Raw genomic sequence first — 26783 nt, forward strand, 5'->3', positions numbered from 1 at the left:
GTTGCCAAGACGAAACCATAAGGCTAGCACTGGCAAAAAGTTATCAGATCTCTTGTAGAGCTAAGCTTCAAACTCTACAAGCCCTAACTTCACAAACTCGACACCTTAGTCAAAATATTTGCCTTGGCCGTTTGCTACCGTGCCCCCAGATAGTATCGCTCGCAGACGTACCTAAATATCTGCTTGATAAAAATGTGTTCAACTGATCATTTTTAATTGTAAATATATTATACATGTGTATATGTAGTTTTAAGTTATATAAAAAAAAAGTTATATTAAAGTGTCAGTGTCAGGAACATCGATGGCGTGGTTGGTGCGTACTGTCGTCTGTCCGCGGTTGAACAGTTTCATCTCTAGCTGTATCACCTCGCTTCTAACCAGCACTATGACGTAGCATTGCATAGCTGTAACCGAAACAAAATAACCGTTTTGACATACCACATATAGTGTTTTTTTCACTTAGTCATACTAGTCATCTAGTTCTAGATTCTAGTACATGTCACAGGTACTGAACGGCTTTTTACAACAACCATTGAAATCAAAACGAAAATTGGGTGTAAACTTCGATATCTTGGTAAAATGTATGAAAGTGACAGTTTTGTCTGGTGATATCGAGATTGGTCCTATAACTCCCATATACATATAGGTATAATAGTCTATAAGCAGATTAAACAAAAGTCATCTACTTCACGATGTTAGTAAACATCTCTTCTAAATACCTAAAACTGGTCTGGATGTGTTCTTCGTGGTCTCCAGAATACGAATTGACCGGTTTTAGTTTATGGAGGGAGGGGGGGGGGTCGAAAAAAAGGGGAGCTGAACAAAATTCATCATTACTTGGTTATACAACATATACCAATTGATTTTCGATCCAAAACTGGATACCGTCTGAGCTAGCCAGTGCAAAGCGGGATTTAAGAAGTGTCAGATGTAAGTACCTATAGCGCCGAAGGCTGCCCACCACTGAACGTACTGCAGCCTGAAAAGCAGCACCAGCGCTGGCATCAGCATGGCGATTGTGGTGGCCAGTGCGAAGTAGTTGTACAGTCGCAGCATCGGGATGTCTTTCTGCAATTCGTGATGACAATAGAACTTCAAGAGAGGATGATACGTTTCATTTTTCTCTGTATCTTTGCGGGTAATGAGTAGTCTAGACTTAAGAGCATTGAAAACCTTATATGCTTCATTTACTTCTTTATATCAGATTGGTAGGATAAGATGTAAGCTTTGGGGAACGATTTTTATTTATTTGTAATGGGTCGCCAACGTTGCCATAATGTAAGTACTCGTATCTAAGATTGACAATTGTCTATGCCCTATATATGAAAATACTCAATCCTACTTCTAACTCCAAACAACAGAGAAACTCAGTTCTGATCTTTATTAGACCGATGCAAGAATTTGATTGAAGTCACATGATATGATAAAACTAACGGTATCATAAAACCAAAAGTGTTAAAAGTAATTTGTATGTTTCTAATAAATAATAATTACCTGAAAACCAGCCACAAGAAGCATCACATTCAAAAGCACGCTCATGCCCAGAATGCAGAACAGAATCGTGGAAGTGATGGCCTCTATGGAAGCGTCGTTGGTTACCGTTGTCTTCTTCAGCTCCACAGTGACCACGAGGCATGATAGCGCGAGTAATGAAAACGCCTGTGGGGCAGAAAATCATGATGATAAAACAAGAAAATCTAATAACGTCTATTCCGCGTCATGCCGCGCTCAACGACATCATGAGGAGAGCGCTCGTCAGCGCCAACGTCCCTGCAGCTCTGGAGCCCCAGATCGCAACGGATGACGACAAGCGCCCCGACGGGATGTCGTTGATCCCCTGGCGGATGGGTCGCGCGCTGGTGTGGAACGCCACCTGCGCAGACACGTTGACGGCGTCCTACATTTCAGCTACCAGCAAACAGGCCGGGGCGACGGCTGACGTCCGAGAACGTTTCAAGGCGAATAAATATAGTTGTCTCGGCGCACACTACGAGTTTGTAGCTTTTGGCGTCGAGACACTAGGCCCTTGGGGTAAGGCGGCACGGGGGCTTCACAAAGCGCTCAGCAAACGTCTGAGGGAGGCCATAGGTGACCCTCGCGCGGGCGGCTTTCTCGCGCAAAGATTAGCCATAGCAATCCAGCGCGGGAATGCCGCCTGCGTGATGGGCACCTTGCCTAGGGGGCAAAATTTAGAAGGTCCTTTTAGTATTATCATTTATTTTAGTTTGTAATTTGTTTAATGTTTAAGTATCTTTTAGTTTTTATATTCTTACTGTAATTTATTTTAGTTAAATAAATGTCTTTATAACATATCTGGTCCCGCGTTCCCGCGATATTCAGTCTATTGCCAGATGGCGTCGCTAACGCAGTGGTCTTATTAGTTCTATAGATACATACGAGCAACTGCATACGAGTACCTATATCCATTTTGTTCGACGTTTAGACCTCTTGCCCAACAACTCAACAACCGTTAAACAGATGGCGCCGAATGTTGGATGAAATGAACGCGACTTTATATAGAAATTGTCAGTCTTCTTCTTTTATTCGTCTATGATAAAACTGAAGCGATTTCAATGGATTGGCGTTTTTCAACTTCTCGCTTAACACCTGCCGCCCCTGCCGGGTGTAAAGCGATATGAAAGCGATAATTTAAGGGCTTGAGCTAAATTTTTCCCGTCCTGTAATTTTCTAATGACTGCAAGAGAGGTGAACGACAATTCGTTGGTAAACACACTGATTACTACCAGTATTGTCTACTTACTAATTAGGTAATTTGACTAACAATCGTACTTTAGCCACTGATGTTCGTCTCTGGGGCTGAAATTTTATCTTGAGATCTTATCCGTCAATGATGTGTTCCTCTAGACTCTTTAATTTAACACAAGAAAAAACCTGATGTACTTATGTACTTACAATATTGACGTACCCGCACAATATTATGCCCGGTCGTAGGGGGATGCAGAAGCAACATTTCCTCATCTCGGGCACACGCATCTTGAGTGTTAATAATGGCACTGGTCATCAACGAATAAAATAATTGTGTTTGTTAAGCGTAAGGCGTTGTTGTGGTAATAAAAAGACCAGTATCTAAAAGTTCCGCCAATGCAGACGAGCGGTTGAAACGCTGCATATTTATTTAAATGCAAATGGAAAACCCAGGACGTGGGATTAAATTCGGTATCAGTGTAGGCACATCAGACACAGCGTATCTCGTTTTACACCAATAGGCATACAGCATGTTCTGTTTGTATATACCCACTTAAACAAAACACGATTTCACAGCCAGCTTAAAGAATTAAGATCTATGAGATCAATTTGTGAAGATTCAAAGTGGCAATATATTCTAGTCTGTCAAGCCATTTCCTTCAGTAGAAAAAAGCGGCAAATTTTAAAAATGTATGTTCGAAGGGTTATCGTCCCTTATACAATTTGAATTTCGCGCCTTTTTCTACTGACAATGTTGTTTGACAAGTCATTTAACTGAAAATCTGAACTGAAAGTAAAGCATCAATGTACCTACGGCCAACGGCCACCGTTCGCTGTCGACAGGCCTTTCACCCTCACACCCTGGAACCTAAATGTTGCAAGCGTCCATAGGCTACGGTGACCACTTACCATCAAGCTGGCGTAGTTAATAGTTACTTATTTGGACATTTCTATTTAACGTTGTACTTAACTTGCATTTTAGATTTTGGAATTTTTATATTTTTTCCACTTATGTGCTGTCCACTTTTCCACTTAGAAACACGAGCTCTTTCGATCCTAATACGAGAAAAAAGTGTCCCCAAAATTTCATACAATTTTTTTTGTCCGTTTTTTTACGGTCATAGAAGGTTGTATAGAAAACCGTAACTAAACGGACCAACAATTTTGGGGACACTTTTTTCTCAGTAAAAATGGAAAAGCTCGTGATTCTGAGTAGAAATAATATAAAAAAAATCCCAATTGTAACTTAAATTTTTTTGGTATATACAACTAAATAAAAAAGCCCATTTGTCACCGACGTGGTATAAAAAAACTCATAAAATATGCCACATAGAAACGCTCGCCTGCTTAGCCCCGTCGTTATACATTTTTTCTGTTATCAGCGGGGTTACATACTCGTAAATAAGGTGCATGCGCCCGCGTCATGACTCGTCACTCAGAGGACATTCGGCGAACAATGTCGGCAGGTTCGTTCACTGCGTCGCGTATCTAACGTAACGATAATTTTCATATGAAAATAAGTTGAGAATGCTTCTTAATCATTGCCCATAATACGTAAGAGTTGACTAAAATCAAAGAAAATAGGTTCTTAAGTCTTAATGGGCAAGACATTTCACTAAAGAGACGTGGTCCAGGTCCAGGTCCAGGTAACGTCCACGTCCACGTCGAATATCTACAACAAAAATTCGTCTCTCATGTCGTACTTACTAATCTGGAGCAGCCCAGCTGTAGAAGTAGATACCTCCGTAACAGAAACAAGGCTATAATAACAATATCACATAAGTAGGTAGGCAGGTACTACTTTTTCATTTTTCATGCTCTGAAAGAAGGTCATTGTTGTTCTAAAAGGTGCAGAAAATGATAGGTTTCTGCACTAGAGCATGCAGCATTTAACGTTCCAATTAAGTACGATTGTTTTTTAATTTTATTCGATAAGCAATTGAAATTTTGGTTTAAATAGATTTGTTATACAATTTTCTTTCTGATATTTAACTCCCCATTCCATAAATAACGATACTTTTGCCTAATTGTAAATTGAAAGTACCCAAAAAATCAAAGGCTTCTTAAGAAGGATTTTTTCACGATTTATTTCGATATTATCTCACAACTCACATCTGTTTGTTAGCGTTGACACACTTATTTCAAGTGCCTACTCGATCCAAGCAACAGTTTGCTCTAATGGGAGTTATTGCATAATTGCGCCACCCAGGCCGACCCTCAGCACACCGGTTATCCCTCATTGCTAGCTTGTTTGTTTGTTTTACGTTCAATTACCCTCTCGTAACGTAACCGTTGGTGGCCTGATTACTAATTTAATGGAGAAATAGTTCAAACAGAATATCTAAACAGTGGGGTTAGTTGATGATCTTAAAAAGTCTACCCTTGACTAGTTCAATCACTTATTTCGCCTTATTTTCCCAAATATTCAAGCTGCATTTTGTTACTTCCTTAGCCCTTAGACTTAGTTAGAACATTCATAGAGGGCGACTAATGATGATCAACTTTATTAGGCAGACGTCCGGATATAGTAATAGGGTTAGTATTTAGTATAGCAAATTAAGTAGGTTTTGTTGCCCCCAAATTGCGTTACCTTTCACTATCCTTTCACGGAAGCTTTTGGGCAAAGCCCGAAACCAGTGCGCCCCGTGAGGGACAGAACATACGCAATGCGACAATATGATATGATTGGTCGAATATAGTTGGTCAAGCAAATCTTGTCAGTAGAAAAAGGCGCGTAATTCAAATTTTCTATTTGACTATATCCTTTCGCGCATGTTTCGCGCCTACATTTTTTAAATTTGCCGCCTTTTTCTACTGACAAGATTTGCTTGACCAGCTATAGATCTGTAGCCCACCATAAACCACACAAATATGGATGGTATAGAAAGGATGCCAATAGAAAGGATGGCAAAATTGTTGCAAAAGTGACCGCTTTCAGCTTTAAATAATAGTTCCTAATCTCTCCGGTGGCGCTAGTTAGGCTCTGGGACATGAGTATAACATGAACCATTACAGTGAACCATATAAGACAACAAATAACCCGACCAAATTACGTAGGTTGTTTTTGGTAGTGTTTCGGTGTATGGTGGCGCCGCCTAATTACTGTTTTTTGATGGACACTTCTCATACATAGAGATTTGGCTCCTTTATATAGTCTCCATGCACACAAATTTACGGTAGGGAATAAAAAAATGAGACTGTAACAAGGACAAACAATAATAACGCTCTCTGCTACTTCTACTGAAAGTCGTACGGTTCAAATTAATTCGTTGACTAAGTTGTATGTATTATTTATCACATTTAATAAAATAAATTATTAATATCTAATTATGAATTTTATGACCATCAGATGTATGGCGAATATATAATGTATAATTTAAAAAAAATAAAAAATGCATACTACGTTGGTGGCAAACAAGCATCGGTATGCTTGTTTGCCACCAACGTAGTATAATTTTTTTTTTTAATAATTTTTGTAAACTTAGGAATTCTGATTATAGTCTGGCAAACCCAATTTATCAGTACATAAGAAGAAAAAAAACTCATCACTGTTTTTGGGTGCTAGTACTAGCGTAAGACATTACATTACAGTAGGTATGATTCTCTCTGTGATGACCGAACGGGATAGTCTTATGTATCTTTCAGTAGGAGTAGCAGAGAAAGCGCTGTTATTGTTTGTCCTTGTCACAGTCTCACATTTTTTTTATTCCCCACCGTAATTTTAGTATGGTTTATGGTGGGCTACAAATCTACTCGACCAATCATATTGTCGCATTGCGTATGCTTTGTCCCTCTCACGGGCGCACGCGTAATAGCTGATCTATGTAAAGGTCTATGTTTTGTAGCGATTTCGGGGTTGGTCCCATAGTTAAATGTGATCGCCATCGATGGCATCGATGACTGAATTATAGTTTGTCAAAGAACTGTCTCATTTTAAACATAGACAGAGAGAATCATACTATCTTTGTCTTACACTAGTACTAGCACCCAAAAGGAAAGGATGAGTGTAGTTTTTTGTTCCTGTTTACTGACAAGATTTGTTTGACAAACTTGTAGAAAAATTGGTTCCTGATTAAAATTTATTTCTCATTGGCCAATTCATAAGATTCCAATTTGTAGTATTTTGTCGTAAGCGTGAAAAAAAAATTATGTCAGTGTTCTCTAGTCTGTGGTCTGTGGTTCGGTCGTCGGCCTGCTTACGAAAAAGTTGTGCAAGACATTTGAGGATTTTACTATTATTTTCGTAGTTATTACTATTATTTGACGGATATAATAACAAAATTTATAAGTTTACGTAATAAAACAAAGTGAGTTAGAGTGAAAAGTTACATTATAATCCTTTGTGTTGTCCTGTTACTAAATTTGAGGTTATGTGTGATGGTCGGAAACTCGAGAATTATCTCGAATTATTTAATATTCTTACGTTTGTTTGAGTAAAAATTACACACACACACATTAGTTACTGTTACTTAAACAAGCTATATGTACTATTACAAATGTAAATTTCTGAAATTTTAGCTGGTGCAATAAGTAATAAAGATGCCATAATAGTAACTGAGCGTCCAATTGAATTTGCATATAATTAAACGCATCTCACGACTGCATCTGATCTTTCCAGATATGGCTGCTCAACTATTCAACCGCGTCGGCCAGGTAGGCCTGGGCATGGCTCTCGTTGGTGGAGTGGTCAACTCTGCACTTTACAATGGTATGTACGATTATATTGTTATCTTTGGACTTACAAGTATACTTGTCAAGCATATAATATAGGTTTATGGAAGCAATACCAAAGTGATAAACATTTAATTTGTTGACCACTTCTTATTCTTATTGAAACAACTGTGAACTGCGAAAAGTCACATTGAATCCTGGGCCTATACTAAGAGTCTATCTTAAGGTAAATATAAGGTATATTATATACCTTACGACCACAATATGGCAGCACTACCATAAACATCACGTATTCATAGGAATTCTACCATGAAAATTAAAAGGTTGAAAAAAAAAACATTTTTCTAATATATCTATATGTGAAACTTCAGCGTAATTTATGAAACTCACACTACCCAATATCTTATTTCAGTTGATGGAGGACACAGAGCTGTAATCTTCGACAGATTTGCCGGAGTCAAAAACCTAGTAGTGGGCGAGGGCACACACTTTTTCATTCCATGGGTGCAGCGGCCCATCATCTTTGACATCAGATCCAGACCCAGAAATGTGCCCACAGTCACTGGCAGCAAAGGTAAGTTTATGTACCAAAACTCAAGACAGCATGTTCTGTGTGGACCCACCTTATACCCAAACCTTTACATGTTTACCAATCTGCAGCTGCATTTATTGGCCAATTCAATAAACCCAATTTGCTATAATTGACCCTTTCACTAGCCTAATTGTCTGTAAACCTGTCTATTAACTTGATCCAGGTCTAGGTCCATCTACCAATATTTTTTTTGAGAAATCTGTAGCTAGACAGAAAAGGCTACTTACTTTTCATACAAATAAGACGACACACTTCATGTAACTAATGTAACCACATTGGTTCAAGTTTAATGTTGTTTATAGACAAAATTTTAAATACATAATCATAAGAGGGTCTAGTCAAGAAGACAATCATATGTCAACTAACACCAAACTAAAAAAAAAATGTAATATAAATGGATACTACAAAAATCATTGACTATTTCCATACAATCTTTATGCTTCGATTGGCATTTTCTAGCAAGAATTGTCCTCTCAGCTAGGACCTGATCAGGGATCTGATCTGAGGGTCAGATAACTCACAGGGCAGAACCTAGCATTCTCTTACTAGCTGTCCCCTCATGTCTGTTGACTTAAGATTGTGAAGATTTGCAATTGCTCTCCATGCAGCCTGGTTCCTTGATGAATGCTAATTCTGGACTGGCAGAGGCCGCAATTAGCACACAGCCTTGCCAAATCTTAAATCTATTGCTGTAAAACTGCCGCTTTTCATAATCAATTTATGACTAGCTTCTGCCCGCGGCTTTGTCTGTGTGGAATGATGATAAATTTTTACTAACATGTCTTAATGTATGTTTCCAGATCTCCAGAATGTGAACATCACCCTCCGTATCCTGTTCAGGCCGCAACCGGACCAGCTGCCCAAGATTTACACCATCCTGGGTGTGGACTATGATGAGAGGGTGCTGCCTTCCATCACTGGGGAGGTCCTGAAGGCAGTTGTTGCACAGTTTGACGCTGGAGAACTTATCACACAGAGAGAGGTGAGGAATTCAAATTCTGCTTGACCCAGCTACTAAGTCCACTCGACAGTCTACTAACATCTCATAGTAGTTTATTTGTCTATATAAGATGGGGGGGGGGGGGAATGAGACTAGGGGGTCATAGGGGGTTGCCAAAAATTACCACCACCACCTATCTCAGACGAATGGTAAAGAATTGAACTTTCATGATGATTTTCTAGTAACAAAGTTGTTTTGGTAGTAGAACTAGTTTTTAATATTACATCTTTACTTACTTAATATAATACAAATCACTTTCGTGCTGTCAAGCCTTCAACCGATCTGTCCATAGCACTGTAGCTGAACATAACATCTTCTTACAAGCCTCTTAAACTCGTTAAATTTCTAAAATTGGTAGTAGGAATCACCTAACAGATTTAAAATAATTATCTTTCTGGTTCCAGGTCGTCTCACAAAAAGTGAGTGAAAGTCTAACCGAGCGAGCCGGTCAGTTCGGTCTCATCCTTGACGACATCTCCATCACCCACCTCACGTTTGGTAAGGAGTTCACACAGGCCGTCGAACTGAAACAAGTCGCCCAGCAGGACGCCGAGAAAGCCCGCTTCCTCGTCGAGAAGGCTGAGCAGCAGAAGAAGGCTGCTGTCATCGCCGCAGAAGGTGATGCGCAGGCCGCCGTCCTACTTGCCAAATCCTTCGGCACTGCTGGTGAAGGTCTAGTGGAACTCCGTCGTATCGAGGCCGCAGAAGACATCGCCTACCAGCTATCCAAATCGCGCAACGTCACCTACCTACCGGCGGGACAGAATGTCCTCCTCAACCTGCCGACGCAGTAGAATTGTTAGTGCCATGCATTCTAAATATTCCAAATTCGATCGGTACGCGGTGAAGGCTTCTTCCAAAAATTCTTTCTTAAATTCGTGTTTTTTAATTATTATTTTTATGTGACTGATATTGAGATATTGAAGATGTGCGTTTTGTTGCAAACAAATGTCATAAATCATGGTAACTAACACTTATTTAAATATTACCCAATACATCAACATCACAATATAAAATCATGAATATGCCAAAATTTAAATTCCTAGTTCTTTTAACACAATAACTAAACCTGGCATTTAGATTGAAGTTGTCTTGTGGTTGATATTATGATATTAGGTTGCAATGAATCGCACCGAAATTCGAATCAATCGAATTTGGAATGAAACTCAATAAATATGCAACTGTTGATAATAATGTACAGGATTTATGGGACTCTGTTCTGGTGCAATTGCATTTGTATTTACACAAATAATTGTAAGGATATGCATTTGGAAAACTTGAATGCTTTATTTCCGCCAATAGGTGTAGTCACGTTTTAGTTTTATGAAAACTTAATTACGCATTAAACTATAATTGTTGACCTAAATTGTTTTTATTTAACACACCCTTTTTAGGGTTCCGTACCCAAAGGGTAAAAACGGGACCCTTTTACTAAGACTCCGCTGTCCGTCTGTCTGTCTGTCACCAGGCTGTATCTCATGAACCGTGATAGCTAGACAGTTGAAATTTTCACAGATGATGTATTTCTGTTGCCGCTATAACAACAAATACTAAAAAGTACGGAACCCTCGGTGCGCGAGTCCGACTCGCACTTGGCCGGTTTTTTAAACAGCAGTCATATAGAGACAATAATAATTTAGTTCCTTAACCTTTTGGACGCCAATGACCGATATATACGCACCGTAGGTTCAACGCCAAAGACCATAAATCGGTAATAGCACAGATTAATAAATAGTTACTACGTAACAGATACATCATTCCTATACAAAAGCGAAAATACCTACGCTATAATAGCCTACAAAATCTTAATAATAATACCTGCTGCTCAGGATGAGAAGAAATGTACCATAAGTACGCGCACAAAGAGTCGAGACTGCCTTGCTCGCCGTGCGAGTCACGTGCCAACGCGTCATCGTAAGAATGCGATAGGGTTGAACTGTTACTTATGTTATTGTTGTAATAAAACGAATGTTGCGAATCAACCATATTTTTTATTAGTCAATCAAATATTTAAAAACAACACTTATAATACCTGACTCAAAAAACTCCTTAATTTACGATTTACCTACTTATGTTCAAAGAAATAAATAGTGACAAAATTCACAAAGATAGATTTAAAATACTACTCGGTAAATACGACAAATTTTCCTTTGTTTTTTGACTTTTACACCCATCTACTGCACAATAATTACGTGGTTTCGGAATTTCGAAGCGTAGGCGCGGGAAACGTGCGGTGCGAGCGCTCAGGCGGGCGTTCGGCGGCCCTCTGTCGGTTGAATCGTCCACGATACGCCGAGCGGTAGGCATATAGCGCGTGGCCTTGAGCGAGTGAAGGAGGCCTGGTAATAGACCACAGAACAACATAGACCTACATGCAAAATATGCATAAAGTTCAATTTCAGTTTTGACACTGGTGACGTGGCATCTGGATGACGGCTTTTGTGTTTAACACGGCGTCGAAAAGGTTAAGGGGCCTAAATTGCATAATAAAAAATACAACCTAATACTATTCGTGATTTTACAGTAAAATTAAAAGCTTGTATTTTATCATGCACTAGGCTCCAGGGGCTCACTCTAAATGTGGCTGTTTGCAAATAATGGCGCTTTAGGGCAAGAAAACAGTTTCTCAATTAGTAATAAAATAACTCTATATAGGTATTTCATCAAACCGCCGCCGCTCGGGCGAGGAAAACGCGCGCGCCGCCTCGGCCGATACGAGGCCCGTCTACACTGGCCGTTTTGTGCGCGAGATTTCCTCGCGAGGCTGCTAGCTATGTGTGGACCCGGCTATTCGCAAACAATATTCACACACTTTGCGACACTTGCACATAAAAAACCCGGCCAAGTGCGAGTCGGACTCGCGCACCGAGGGTTCCGTACTTTTTAGTATTTGTTGTTATAGCGGCAACAGAAATACATCATCTGTGAAAATTTCAACTGCTTAGCTATCACGTTTCATGAAATACAACCTGGTTAGACCTGTACCAATAACTTCTGAGGTTATAAGAATATTAATGTTGCTTATTTTTTATATATAGTTTCCAGACCATATACTAAACCTAAAAATAATATTTTGTGTCATCCTAGGTATTTGCTTAGGTAGAAATTTAGGTATTTCTTTTTTCAATCAGCATTCTGTAAAAAAAATATTAGAGACGAAATTCTTTGTTTCCCTGTAAAGGCAAAGTGGCTTCCGACGTACACACGCATTTTGTGTCATTTTCATCCACGGGTATAATGGCATTTAATAAATACCTAATATTGATCCTAAAACGCCTAAAAAAATATTAGAGTCGGTAAGTGAAGTGTTGTACTTTACAGAACATTGTTATATGTTATTCAAACAAATCTGTGTCAAATTCATCCACCGCTTTTATTTAAAAAAATTTTTTTTCTAATTAACACCCTGTATCTGCCACAAAAAAATATTCATATTATTAAGTTTACGTCTACAACCAAGAGATGGCATTATGAGCTGTCTCGCCACTTAGTTTTGCGATACAGTGTATTTATTTCATTCGGAGGCATAATTACATTGTCTTATCAATCTTACCGTAGTAGGTATATAAATATAATTAAAAATAAACTGTAGGCTGCACTCCTCATACTGACCAACATTTGTGACGTTCCTAATCAAAAGGTACCACTTTCTCTGACAGGTTATTTGTATAAAGATATAATCAAATTTCGTCTTAATGGTAAACGACAAAGTGGTACCTACCTTTTGATTGAGAATGTCACATCAGCGACTTAAAAATTACTTTTGTTTCGATTTTTAGTATACTTTTTAAGTTTATTTTAAGACGCAATTTATTGTGATTTTTGTTATGTTTAAGCGTGGCAAGCAACATTAATTACATTGATGATGATGTTCATTAAATACAATATTTTTTCATACTATACTGAACTGTCACCCTATACATGAGAATGAACAGCGCCCTCTTGACAATGATCATATATTACTGGTCAGGCTTTAATATGTGTCATAATTTAGTAAAGTCCCCTTTGTGGATTCTAAGTTTCCGAGTTACAGCAGTTTAGTGAAAGCGTTTTTTTTTTTAATATAAATTAAGGGTTGAATAAAGAGGAAAGAAAATTTGATTATTTTTGCGCTACGACGCACGGTTTAGGAGATACAGCACTATAAAGTTTTTTTTATTGTTTTTTTCTTTTTTTCTTTTTTACATTGTGGTTTTTGTATATTACTTTGGGGTTTCATAAAGGGGGACGAAAATTTAATTATTTTTGCGCTACGACGCATGGTTTAGGAGATCAAGCCCTATAAAAAAAAAACTTTTTTTTTTGCGTTTTTTTTTTGTATAAGTTAATGGTTACATAAAGGGGACCGAAAAGATGATTATTTTTGCGCTACAATGCACGGTTTAGGAGATACAGCCCTATATAGATTTTTTTCTTTTTCTTTTTTACGTTTTTAAATCTTAATTAAGGGCTTCTTAAGGGGAACGAAAATTTGATTATTTTTCGCTACCATGCACGGTTTAGGAGATACATCCCTAAAGTTTTTTTTGTTGTTTTTTTTTTTCTTTTTTTTGTCATTGCGTTTTTTGTTATTACTTTGGGGTTTCATAAAAGGGAACAAAAATTTTATTATTTTGCGCTACGACGCAAGGTTTAGGAGATACAGCCCTAAAATGATTTTTTTCTCTTTTTCTTTTTTGCGTTTTTAAATCTTAATTAGGGGCTTCTTAAAGGGAAACGGATATTGATTATTTTTGCGCTACGATGCACGGTTTAGGAGATACAGCCCTATAAAGTTTTTTTGTTATTATTTTTTTCTTTTTTTTATCTTGTGTTTTTGTATATTATTTTGGGGCTTCATAAAGGGGAACGAAAATGTTATTATTTTTGCGCTACGACGCATGGTTTAGGAGATACAGCCCTATAAAGATATTTTTTTTAAATTTTGCGTTTTTTTTTAAATATAAATTATGGGTTGCATAAAGGGGAACGAAAATTTTATTGTTTTTGCGGGTACCACGCACGGTTTGGGAGATAAAGCTCTATAAAGTTTTTTTTCCTGTTTTTTTTTGTTTTTTTTTAAGTATTAATTACGGGTTTCTTAAAGGGGTTTTTTAAATTATTTTTGCGCTACGACGCATGGTTTAAGAGATACAGCCCTATAATGATTTTTTTTTTAATTTTGCGTTTTTTTTAAATATAAATTATGGGTTGCATAAAGGGGAACGAAAATTTTATTATTTTTGCGCTACGACGCATGGTTTAGGAGATACAGCCCTATAAAGATTTTTTATTTAAATTTTGCGTTTTTTTTAAATATAAATTATGGGTTGCATAAAAGGGAACGAAAATTTTATTGTTTTTGCGGTACCACGCACGGTTTAGGAGATACAGCTCTATAAAGTTTTTTTTGCTGGTTTTTTTTGTTTTTTTTTTTTAAGTATTAATTACGGGTTTCTTAAAGGGTTTTTTTTTAATTATTTTTGCGCTACGACGCATGGTTTAAGAGATACAGCCCTATGTTTTTTTTTTAATTTTGCGTTTTTTTTTTAAATATAAATTATGGGTTGCATAAAGGGGAACGAAAATTTTATTATTTTTGCGCCACCACGCACGGTTTAGGAGATATTATATCTATATATATAGCTATAATAGCTCTATAAAGTTTTTTTTCCTGGTTTTTTTTTTAAGTTTTAATTAAGTGTTTCTTAAAGGGGAACGAAAATTTGATTATTTTTGTGCTACGATGCACGGTTTAGGAGATGCAGCCCTATAAAGATTTTTTTTGTTGTTTTTTTTTTCATTGTGTTTTTTGTATATTATTTTGGGGTTCCGTAAAGGGGAACGAAAATTTTGTTATTTTTGCGCTACCACGCACGGTTTAGGAGATATAGCTCTATAAAGATTTTTTCTGTTTTTTTTGTTTTTTTTTTAGTATTAATTAAGGGTTTCTTAAAGGGGAACGAAAAATTGATTATTTTTGCGCTACGATGCACGATTTAGGAGATGCAGCCCTATAAAGATTTTTTTTTGTTTTTTTTTTTTCATTGTGTTTTTTGTATATTAGTTTGGGGTTCCACAAAGGGGAACGAAAATTTGATTATTTTTGTACTACGATGCACGGTTTAGGAGATGCAGCCCTATAAAGTTTTTTTTGTTTTTTTTTTTTTCATTGTGTTTTTTGTATATTACTATGGGGTTCCGTAAAGGGGAACGAAAATTTTATTATTTTTGCGCTACGACGCACGGTTTAGGAGATACAGCCCTAAAATGTTTTTTTTTTCCTCTTTTCTTTTTTGCGTTTTTCAATCTTAATTAGGGGTTTCTTAAAGGGTTTTTTTTTTAATTATGTTTGCGCTACGATGCACGGTGTAGGAGATACAGCCCTATAAAGTGTTTTTGTTATTTTTTTCTTTTTTTTCATTGTGTTTTTAGTATATTACTTTGGGGCTTCATAAAGGGGAACGAAATTTTTATTATTTTTGCGCTACGACGCATGGTTTAAGAGATACAGCCCTATAATGTTTTTTTTAAATTTTTTTTGCGTTTTTTTTTTTAAATATAAATTATGGGTTGCATAAAGGGGAACGAAACTTTTATTATTTTTGCGCCACCACGCACGGTTTAGGAGATATTATATCTATATATATAGCTATAATAGCTCTATAAAGTTTTTTTTCTGGTTTTTTTAAAAGTTTTAATTAAGGGTTTCTTAAAGGGGAACGAAAAATTGATTATTTTTGCGCTACGATGCACGATTTAGGAGATGCAGTCCTATAATGATTTTTTTTTTTGTCTTTTTTTTTCATTGTGTTTTTTGTATATTAGTTTGGGGTTCCATAAAGGGGAACGAAAATTTGATTATTTTTGCGCTACGACGGTTTAGGAGATACAGCCCTATAAAGTTTTTTTTTGTTTTTTTTTATTGCGTTTTTTTTTAAATATAAATTAATGGTTACATAAACGGGACCGAAACGTTTATTTTTGCGCTACGACGCACGGTTTAGGAGATACAGCCCTATAAAGATTTTTTTTTCTTTTTTGCGTTTTTAAATCTTTCTTAAAGGGGAGCGAAAATTTGATTATTTTTGCGCTACGATGCACGATATAGGAGATACAGCTAATACAGCCCTATAAAGATTTTGTTTCTTTTTTTTTTCATTGTATTTTTCATGTATTACTTTTGGGTTACATAAAGGGGAACGAAAATTTTATTATTTTTGCGCTACGACGCATGGTTTAAGAGATACAGCCCTATGTTTTTTTTTTTAATTTTGCGTTTTTTTTTTAAATATAAATTATGGGTTGCATAAAGGGGAACGAAAATTTTATTATTTTTGCGCCACCACGCACGGTTTAGGAGATATTATATCTATATATATAGCTATAATAGCTCTATAAAGTTTTTTTTCCTGGTTTTTTTTTTAAGTTTTAATTAAGTGTTTCTTAAAGGGGAACGAAAATTTGATTATTTTTGTGCTACGATGCACGGTTTAGGAGATGCAGCCCTATAAAGATTTTTTTTGTTGTTCTTTTTTTCCTTGTGTTTTTTGTATATTATTTTGGGGTTCCGTAAAGGGGAACGAAAATTTTGTTATTTTTGCGCTACCACGCACGGTTTAGGAGATATAGCTCTATAAAGATTTTTTCTGTTTTTTTTTGTTTTTTTTTTAGTATTAATTAAGGGTTTCTTAAAGGGGAACGAAAAATTGATTATTTTTGCGCTACGATGCACGATTTAGGAGATGCAGCCCTATAAAGATTTTTTTTTGTTTTTTTTTTTTCATTGTGTTTTTTGTATATTAGTTTGGGGTTCCACAAAGGGGAACGAAAATTTGATTATTTTTGTACTACGATGCACGGTTTAGGAGATGCAGCCCTATAAAGTTTTTTTTGTTTTTTTTTTTTTTCATTGTGTTTTTTGTATATTACTATGGGGTTCCGTAAAGGGGAACGAAAATTTTATTATTTTTGCGCTACGACGCACGGTTTAGGAGATACAGCCCTAAAATGTTTTTTTTTTCCTCTTTTCTTTTTTGCGTTTTTCAATCTTAATTAGGGGTTTCTTAAAGGGTTTTTTTTTTAATTATGTTTGCGCTACGATGCACGGTGTAGGAGATACAGCCCTATAAAGTGTTTTTGTTATTTTTTTCTTTTTTTTCATTGTGTTTTTAGTATATTACTTTGGGGCTTCATAAAGGGGAACGAAATTTTTATTATTTTTGCGCTACGACGCATGGTTTAAGAGATACAGCCCTATAATGTTTTTTTTAAATTTTTTTTGCGTTTTTTTTTTAAATATAAATTATGGGTTGCATAAAGGGGAACGAAACTTTTATTATTTTTGCGCCACCACGCACGGTTTAGGAGATATTATATCTATATATATAGCTATAATAGCTCTATAAAGTTTTTTTTCTGGTTTTTTTAAAAGTTTTAATTAAGGGTTTCTTAAAGGGGAACGAAAAATTGATTATTTTTGCGCTACGATGCACGATTTAGGAGATGCAGTCCTATAATGATTTTTTTTTGTCTTTTTTTTTCATTGTGTTTTTTGTATATTAGTTTGGGGTTCCATAAAGGGGAACGAAAATTTGATTATTTTTGCGCTACGACGGTTTAGGAGATACAGCCCTATAAAGTTTTTTTTTGTTTTTTTTTATTGCGTTTTTTTTTAAATATAAATTAATGGTTACATAAACGGGACCGAAACGTTTATTTTTGCGCTACGACGCACGGTTTAGGAGATACAGCCCTATAAAGATTTTTTTTTCTTTTTTGCGTTTTTAAATCTTTCTTAAAGGGGAGCGAAAATTTGATTATTTTTGCGCTACGATGCACGATATAGGAGATACAGCTAATACAGCCCTATAAAGATTTTGTTTCTTTTTTTTTCATTGTATTTTTCATGTATTACTTTTGGGTTACATAAAGGGGAACGAAAATTTTATTATTTTTGCGCTACGACGCATGGTTTAGGAGATACAGTCCTATATTTTTTTTTACAATGCATGTGCTCGAAAAGTGCGTTTCCTACGGAGCCATATCGTGCGGAAAGTACTGCTTTTCCGCACTAGTGCTTTTTTTTTTCATTTTTTTTTTACAGTACATATGGTGCTACTTTCTCGCACTAGTGCGGAAAAGAGCACTTACCGTGCATATGTCGAAAGTTTAAAGGGCCATATGTACTGTAAAACGTACGATACACGTGCGAATAGGTTATTCGCAACTCGTGTCGATTTAAAACACTCCTTTTAATAATTAAACTTATTTGCCATGATATGTTTTTTTATTTACTCGCACAATGCATAGTAAAACATTGTATGATACACGTGCGTAAAGATGATTTCCGCACTTGTTGCATAAATAGCAATTTTTTTTATCATAGAATGAAATAAAGTCACGGTATTAATAACCAAATTTTACTTTAGTGGTACCTTTTCCCTATCACTGTCACAAATGTATGTGGCGTTCACGTAAACGCGATATTTTTAAGATTTCCCTGCGCAATGTTGCCAGCTCGCTCGCAAATCAAACATGTACTTACATTTCTTTTGCATAATGGTGACATTGTACAATATCTATGAGTTTTAAATAGGTAAAAGATAATTCGACGCATTCTTTGCTTGCTTGTTGCTTGTTGTTGTGTTGTTTGCGTAACTTCTTTGAATAAGTTGCGTTAATTTGGCGCACAGGCGAAGTAAACATGCGTTGCGTACGGCAAGGTCACGCCGCGGCCCCACCCTGCACGGCCTCCGTTGCCCATTCAGACCGCCCTCTAGCTTCGTTTGAACGCAAATAATATTTTTGTAATATTTGTTTATGCAGTGGATGCAAGTGACACAAATTCATACATCTTATTTATCCCGCATTTCAAATTAATAAGATGTAAACTCTAATATCTTTAATATTCTTTTGTAACGGTGACAGCCTGTTACAACCAAATCATCAAATATCTTATGAAGCTATGCCTTAATAAGACACAAAATCATTTAATGGACCTATTTAAACGATTAAATTCGACCTAAGTAATTTTTTTTAACTCGAATTTTTTTTTGTGTCATTTCGAATATTATGACATAGTATCAGATTGCAGTGGACGTAATTGACACAAACTATGTTTTCTCACTAAAAACACTATCCTAAATGCAACACAGTTACATGTTTTCTCTCGAATATTTTTTTCTCCAAAATAATTCAAAATAAAAAATAATTACCACAAAATAACAAATTACTAGAAAAGCAAATTATATATATGACACAAAACAAAATGTAAGATTTACATCTTAACAAAGTATTCATAAGCGAAAACAGAATTGACTTTAATATTTTTATAACCTAGGGGTCAAAATATAGCCAGCGGTACAGGTCTATGGTGACAGACAGACGGACAGCGGAGTCTTAGTAATAGGGTCCCATTTTTACCCTTTGGGTACGGAACCCTAATAAAAATCACTACCCTAGTGTTCGATTCCTTTTTAAAACAAATCAAGATCACTTGTAATATTGACTTTATAAGTATCATAATAAGGTAGAAAATCAAATGTAGGTAGCTATAAAAAACATCAGAAATTAAAGAGACGAAGTGTACTTACAAGAAACGTCCAATCAGTAGCTCCTTTGCAAATTAGGCACGCACCGCTTCTACAGCACCTCGATACCATAATCTCAAGGGAAACGCCCACAGAAATAAATATACCATAGAAGACGCAAATGCATCTACTTCTTGAATCTACTATAACTGGATCGGTCATGAGGGGTGGGGGGAAATGACCGAACGGGATAGTCTTATGTATCTTTCAGAAGAAGTAGCAGAGAAAGCGCTGTTATTGTTTGTCCTTGTCACAGTCTCACATTTTTTTATTCCCCACCTTAAAGCCGTACTCCCATCTTAAAGGCCGGCAACGCACTTACAATCCCTCTGGTGTTGCGGGTGTCCATGGCGGCGGTAATCGCTTACCATCAGGTGATCCGTCTGCTCGTTTGCCTCCTATATCATAAAAAAACCGTAAATTGAGTATGGTTTATGGTGGGCTACAAATCTAAAATCTTCTCGACCAAGCATATTGTAGCATTGCGTATGTTTTGTCCCTCACGGGCGCACGCGTATAGCTGATCTATGTAATGCTAGGTCTATGATCTACTTCGCGTGTCCGAACCCCGACCAAGCGTCGAGGTTGACCGTCGCTCTTGACAGTCCACAGGCGTCAGTTGTTGCAGCCGAACGTCCGTGAAAACTTAAAAAATGCTTCGTTGCATGATAATTGACTGCAACAGCCCAAAAATTGCGAGCACCCAAAGGCAAGAACATATTTCCTATCACATATAAGTAATTTTAAAATAAATTTTAAATTGTACTTTATCGTTTTATATTAAGGTTGACATGTAATTAAATACTTATTAAACAATAAAATATATATATATATATATATATATTAAAATTATCATTATTCAAATTTTAAAATTATATTATACGAGAATTTTGTATGAAAAAGTCGGCACGCTTGTTTTCAATACAACTGCCATTTTGTCAGCGAAGTCTTTTGGTAAAGCGGGAGAGGGCTTAATGGAGTTGCGACGTATAAAGGTGGCTGAGGACATAGCGTATCAGTTGTCTAAGTCACCTAATGTGACATTTGCCAGAAGGCAATGTACCTACTGCTAGGTGCCAATTAATTGAAAAAGAGAAATGTTTAACGTAATTATGTATTTTAATCTGTATAATATATTAATTCTTGAGTACTCTCTCAGTGTAGTTTAACAAAGTATTTATGAATAAAGGACTTAATTGGAATACAAAATAGTGAAATCAATATCAGCCTCTAGAATTTTGTAGAATACATAAACAATAGTATCGAGATTCCTCTCGAGGTCTGGCTAAATGGAAAACTTAAACTTGTCAAAATAAACTGGAGCTCACGCACGCTCCCTATAAAGTTTTTGATTTAGATATATACATAATATTTATTATTGCATGTTTTCAGTGGACTAAGGACTGTCCCCGATAAAAAGTGGTGATGCATAATATGGTAAATGAACTATATTCTTTTTATTATACTTTAAATGGTAAATCTTTTATGAATCTGAATTTACAAGTAGCATTTTTTTTGACAATTTGTGGATATCAAACTACTTACATATTATTATTATTTTAATTTTTAATTTAATTTAATAATAAAAATACAAACATAATATAATATTAGGTTGTCTTATGAATTTCAATAATATGTATCCCATGGGCCACAGTCCACCCAAAGATAGATATAACTCCGTAATAGATGGATACAGTCTAAGGAAAAAACGTGTCTCGAAAATCACGAAAATTTGATTCTCGATCAGATGGCGCCACTAGCTTTGGCCTATTCTCGTATAGAGGGCGTTGACGGTTTCGTTTGTCATTTATAATTTTAACGCATATCCGTTAAAGGACATGGGTCACAATCATATACTTAAAAATAATTAATGCAAATAAAAAAATCAATTATCCATATTTAAATACATTTTAACGTATTTTTATAAATCTTCATTTTTAGTTTTAAAGTATGTCGATAGATGGCAGTGAATTTACAGTGGTTACAAAATTTACTATGACAGTACCGCTCTATCTTGTTATATCCTCTTTGGTCCACCTTTTCAGAAAGTCAATAGCCAATATAGCCATGCTGTAGAAATGTCGGCTAGCCGAAGACAGTGGGGCGACACGCCTCCTTTCGGGCATTCTCGGCTCCGTTCGTTTGTTCGGCTCAGCATTGCTCCGAGCAATTATTAGGGTTGGCACAACTTGACGTCCCTTTGCGTGCACGACCACAGATAATGACTTGAATTTTGACAACCCTAAACAGCCGAAAGGGATAGTGCCATACATTAGATAGGGACAGCATGATTCGTCCCTGAATCGCTGTCAAACTTCGGTTTTGTACGAAGTGTCTTTTCGGTACAGTAGTACTATTATTTATTCTGTGCTGAGGAAGAGGAAGAAAACAAGGTCTATGTTGCTCTGTAGTCTGTGACGGATTAATCCGTCATTGGCGTTGGACCTGCGGTTCGGATATATCCGTCATTGGCGTCGCGAAGGGTAATTATGCTTGACATACAAAAATATACCTACCATTACGATTCACTGGTATTGCTGTCCGGGCTAACTGACAAATCTAGTGGTTCTTCACCCTCATCATTTTCTTTTTCATTAGTTTTATCTAACGCAAAGTCCTTCTCTATCCTACTGCAAAACAAGTTTTCTCTTACGCAAGCCTCCTTTACATATTTTATTTCTACAGCATTTAAACCACCCGGCAGTGTCAGTTTGCACAAATTGACATTCTCTTTGAAATCCTTTATCAAAGTATCCACCTCTTTTTTAAAATCTTCGCTCACTAATTCCAGAGACGGGTGAACGAAATTCTTAGCTATCAATTTGTTTTGATCACATATAGTTCTAGTTTTCTCGAGTAACAGTAATTCTTCTTTTATTTCATTTTTATCTGGACATAACTTCTGTGCTCTTAGCAGTCTTTTTTTTGCTGCGTCATACTGACCGATCATTCGTAAAGCTTTAGCATTTTGGAAGAGAGCTTTACTGTTGTTCCAGAGGTTTTCCAGTCTGTTGAGCTCATTGCAAGCAATGCAAGCCTTCAACGGCTGTTCCAAAGCATTAGAGCAAATAGCCAGATTCAAATACAACTTTACCAGCATTTTCTCTTGTTTTTTCTCCTCTTCTTCATCAGCTAACCGACATTTGTGCAGCATGGCTATTGATTTCCTGAAAAGGTTTACTGCGGCCACTGTATTTTTGGATTTGTGTAACGTTACACCTGAACTGTAGAGTTTTGTTACTTGTGTGAAAACCCGCTTAAACATGTTGGGCTCTGTGTAGTTTATATCGCTGAAAAGAAATATAATGTACTGTTAACATTAACACTTTTAGAATGCAGAAGTTCAACAGAAATATATTATACTGATTTAAAATTAATAGAAATATATTGCTGGATTATAAGCAAGAAATATCTGAACTGAATCATAGACATGTAAATAATAGAGATTTCTAATATAAATTCAGTTACGTCAAAATTATCTAGGTGGATGGTGGAATTGAACACACTATGAGTAGCCCCTTCACCACAACAGTGACTGGTAGAGAATGCCATTGGGCATTAAGTCCGCCACTTGTACATTGCTGTATATACCTTGTGCAATAAAGTTTAAATATAAATAAATATGTGTGTTATACGAATATGCCAATAAAGATACATAATTATATTGATAACTCTTTTATCACCATGTAAAATAAGTTTAAAAAGATAATAGATAAGCAGTTGTTGTTATTTAGTTATACCAAAGAGAATTAGGATATCTCACCCTTCAACAGGAGTCAGAATACTCTTAATGAGTTTGATGTAGAATACACAGTCCGCTTTTGGTTTAATCCGAGGCGGGACCCCAAACTCCCCGAACATAACTTTGTAAGATAGAAGGAAAACTGACATTTCCCCAACTAGCATTGAGTTGACAGCAATTTGTAGGCCTGGCAACAAGTCATTGTCCTTTAAGTCCACTACCTGTAATAAGTAAAAATTTTGATTACACATGAGGTAACTAAAAGCAGAGGTTTTTTGTAAGATGTTCCTAAACCTACTAAACATTAAATTTTTCATATGTGTGTGGTGGCCAAAAATTGTGTGTGACCTTGTTCTCAAAAATAAATGCAAAATGAGATGACTAAAAATTTGGTCACGATCCTTATCATGCACAGAAAAGATGTTAAAGGTCACATTGTCTTCTGCACAAAATGTAATTTTTTTTTGAGAATTGAAGGGTAGTTGCATCACTTCATATGAAGGACACAAAGGGCAAGTGAAGATTATACTGAATGAATAAATAAATGCCTGTATCCATCTACCTTATAAGAAAATAAATTTATATCAGTGACAGAAATGTGTGATAAGCTTTATTCCATACCAATGGCTTGTGCATTTTCCGAACATCAAATGGTTCTTCTACATCTTCCCAGAACCCAGTATATGCTATATGTACTGTGCACCCCTCGTGAAGTGGGAAACCACCTCCTTGGTCAATGATCTTCTTTTTGACACATCCATCCGAATCCACAGGAGTCAATTGCTGCTCTAAGGTTTTCACACACTTTACAGGTTGCCCAATATGGTCAAAAGTTCTAGCATCTTCTCTCTCAGTCTCGAAACCGTCACCCTCTTCTAAATCGTTATTTATGTGAAGGTCTGAACCTGTTGTACAGAGTTGTCTAAAAGTAAAATATTTATTAAAAACTTATTTCCTTGAATCAGAGTGCAGTAAAGGAGAGAGGAAGGAAATTTTCTTATAAAGGGTCCAGATACCCCGTACGTAGTGAAATAAAGTACCACTGTCTAGCATAATATTAAAATTCAAGGAAATAAAATCAAAATACAGACCTCAAATCCAATCCGTTTTCTAAAGCAATACATGGCATTGAAGTGTTTGTTGGCATTTTAATATGAATTGATATAATATCCCGAAATGTATTTTTATTTCGAATTGATTAATTACAAATTATTTTCCAATAACGCGAACACAGAACAATAAACAATGTTAGCAGTTGGCAAAGCAAAAGCAAGTTAAGCAAGACGACTAATTGACCACGAACGCTGTAAAGGGTTCGAAACGTCGGGATGTATTATAAATTCAATATAATATACGCGATATAATCCGTTTTCATATCTACCGTACATAAACTACAGCGGTAATTTCCTACGTACAAAACCGAAGTTTGACAGCAGTTCAGGCCGTTCAGGGTCGATCCTTGCTATCCCTTTCTAATCCATATATTAGTATCCCTTTCGGCTATTTAGGGTTGTCAAAATTCAAGTCATTATCTTATCTGTGGTCGTGCACGCAAAGGGACGTCAAGTTTTGCCAACCCTATTGAGCAATGCTGAGCCGAACGGAGCCGAGTTTGCCCGAAGCGAGGAGTTTCGGACCCCTAAGCCTAGTTTGGACTACGTTAGTAATTAGTCACTCGACTAAATTACTAACGTAGTCCGAACTAGGCTTAATTATCTTGGTGAGGTAAACGTATCTTTTCCCGGCACTCGAATAAACTGTTGAATATTTTCATTCGTTTTCATCTAGGTATCAGTCAGTGGCGTAACTAGCTTCGCGCCGCGATTCGCGCACAAGTGTGGAGGGCCCTTGACGTAAAGGTCGCTCCAGATTACGCGGCGCAAAGCCGCGAACGCGAATGTGGAGTTGACTTCGCTGATTAGCGAACTGACTCCACACTCGCGTTCGCGGCTTCGCGCCGCGATTCGCGCACGAGTGTGGAGGGTCCGTAACAAACGTCAAGTTCACTGAGAGGCCATCTTGAATGTATGGAAAATAAGTAAAATTGCATAGACCTTAGACCAGCTATACACGTGCGCCCGTAAGGGATAGACATAGATGACGTCATAAACGTGGGGATACCATATTGGTAAAAATTACCCCAATATTTGATATATATATTTATTCTAGATTTTTGTAATGTATACTAAGTCTTTTTCTAGGTGTTACTGTTGACTTAATGTTTAAATTAATATAATAATGCATGCTGTGATTGCCTGTAAGTGGGGGATCAATAAAAAATGTGCCCTTTTTGTAAGTTAATACTAGTATGTAAATTGTATCTTATGTTGGTGATCCTAATAAACAAATAAACAAATAATCACGTTGGGGCGATTACCCTGGAGGCTAAGTTAGCTTGTTTGACGGTATTAAAAAATTGTTAAATAAAATGTCAATGGGCCGTTCTTTTTAGGCGTATAAACAATGAAATACCTCCTATAATTCGCGCAGGTGGTACAAAACTAAATATGTTTAGTAAATAAAACGTAAAATAAAATGTGTTATGGGTTTTAATTTAAAGAAATCACAAATCGCAATCACACCAATTAATGTACACCACATTTAATCTTCACAACATTTGTTTATTTATTTTTTGGAATTAGAAGTACGAAAAAACTTCGAGGTCAAAATTACCCATAAAATTATGATATTTTCATCTGGTATCCCTAACATGATTGTTATGCAGCTAAATTAAGAAGAAGTTTAAAAATGGCTGACCTCACCTACCTACCTACGTAATTTGGGCGGATAATTTTACAAGTAATGTTTCGTTAATTTGCGTAAATAATTGTGATATTTTTATTGAAATCGTTTGATTCTACATTGCTTTGAGTGTAACGTAATTTTACGATGTTATTCTCACATATTGCGTTAAGAGGAAGGTGTAAAATACCGTACTTACGTGTGAAAAGGTTATGATCTCATATTTTTGCTCCGAGCGGCTATTACAGCCGATTACAGAACAAATCACCAGTATTTTATCAAAGTTCAAGCATTCAAAACGCTAACCATCACTTTATTTCATAAGAGAAAGCACAATTTCATACAAAACAACGATAATTAAACAAGCAACGAACAAACATGACATGTCACGTACTTATTTGTTTGCCACAACCTCGGTTGTGGCAGCGGTGGAAAAGTGAAACTATGACAAGGACAAACAATAACAGCGCTTTCTCTGCTACTCCTACTGAAAGATACATAAGACTATCCCGTTCGGTCATTTTCCCCCACCCCTCATGACCGATCCAGTTATACTAGATTCATGTAAAATTGCGATTTTGTCGGTGAAAAATTGCGTTTATGTATACAGTTGCAATACAATTTTTTTTTCTGATAAAATGTAAGGAATCGAATGGTACCCTTACTTTTCCCTTTGTGGAAGTTAAAAAAAACTTAAATTTTTGAAACTTTCAGGTCTTGTATTTTAGTATTATTTCCATATATTATTTTAATATCCAT

The 26783-nt window shown here is 36.3% G+C and overlaps 3 protein-coding genes across 4 annotated transcripts; 1 reads left to right on the forward strand and 2 right to left on the reverse strand.

Moving 5' to 3' along the window:
- Positions 1-230: 230 nt before the first annotated feature.
- Positions 231-3042, reverse strand: LOC134741142 (uncharacterized). Its single transcript, XM_063673913.1, has 4 exons — positions 2914-3042; positions 1495-1659; positions 939-1068; positions 231-404 (listed from the first exon to the last, which is right to left on the reverse strand). Exons 1-4 carry the CDS (start codon positions 2992-2994, stop codon positions 271-273), a joined length of 510 nt encoding a protein of 169 aa, XP_063529983.1. The 5' UTR covers positions 2995-3042; the 3' UTR covers positions 231-270.
- A 3828-nt stretch (positions 3043-6870) lies between these two features.
- LOC134741011 (prohibitin 1) lies at positions 6871-10329 on the forward strand. Of its 2 annotated transcripts, none has more exons than XM_063673737.1 (5): positions 6871-6929; positions 7323-7414; positions 7790-7951; positions 8770-8951; positions 9374-10329. In XM_063673737.1, the coding sequence occupies exons 2-5, from the start codon at positions 7327-7329 to the stop codon at positions 9761-9763; spliced, it is 822 nt and encodes a 273-aa protein (XP_063529807.1). In that variant the 5' UTR covers positions 6871-6929; positions 7323-7326; the 3' UTR covers positions 9764-10329. The 2 variants fall into 2 exon arrangements, with proteins under 2 accessions (XP_063529807.1, XP_063529806.1); XM_063673736.1 differs by having other exon boundaries at positions 6872-7013; positions 7325-7414.
- Positions 10330-20700: 10371 nt separating this feature from the next.
- LOC134740991 (inactive peptidyl-prolyl cis-trans isomerase shutdown-like) lies at positions 20701-24681 on the reverse strand. Its single transcript, XM_063673707.1, has 4 exons — positions 24374-24681; positions 23904-24204; positions 23304-23503; positions 20701-22830 (listed from the first exon to the last, which is right to left on the reverse strand). Exons 1-4 carry the CDS (start codon positions 24427-24429, stop codon positions 22059-22061), a joined length of 1329 nt encoding a protein of 442 aa, XP_063529777.1. The 5' UTR covers positions 24430-24681; the 3' UTR covers positions 20701-22058.
- Positions 24682-26783: the final 2102 nt, after the last annotated feature.

The sequence above is a fragment of the Cydia strobilella genome, chromosome 4 (assembly GCF_947568885.1).
Source record: "Cydia strobilella chromosome 4, ilCydStro3.1, whole genome shotgun sequence".
NCBI lineage: Eukaryota > Metazoa > Arthropoda > Insecta > Lepidoptera > Tortricidae > Cydia > Cydia strobilella.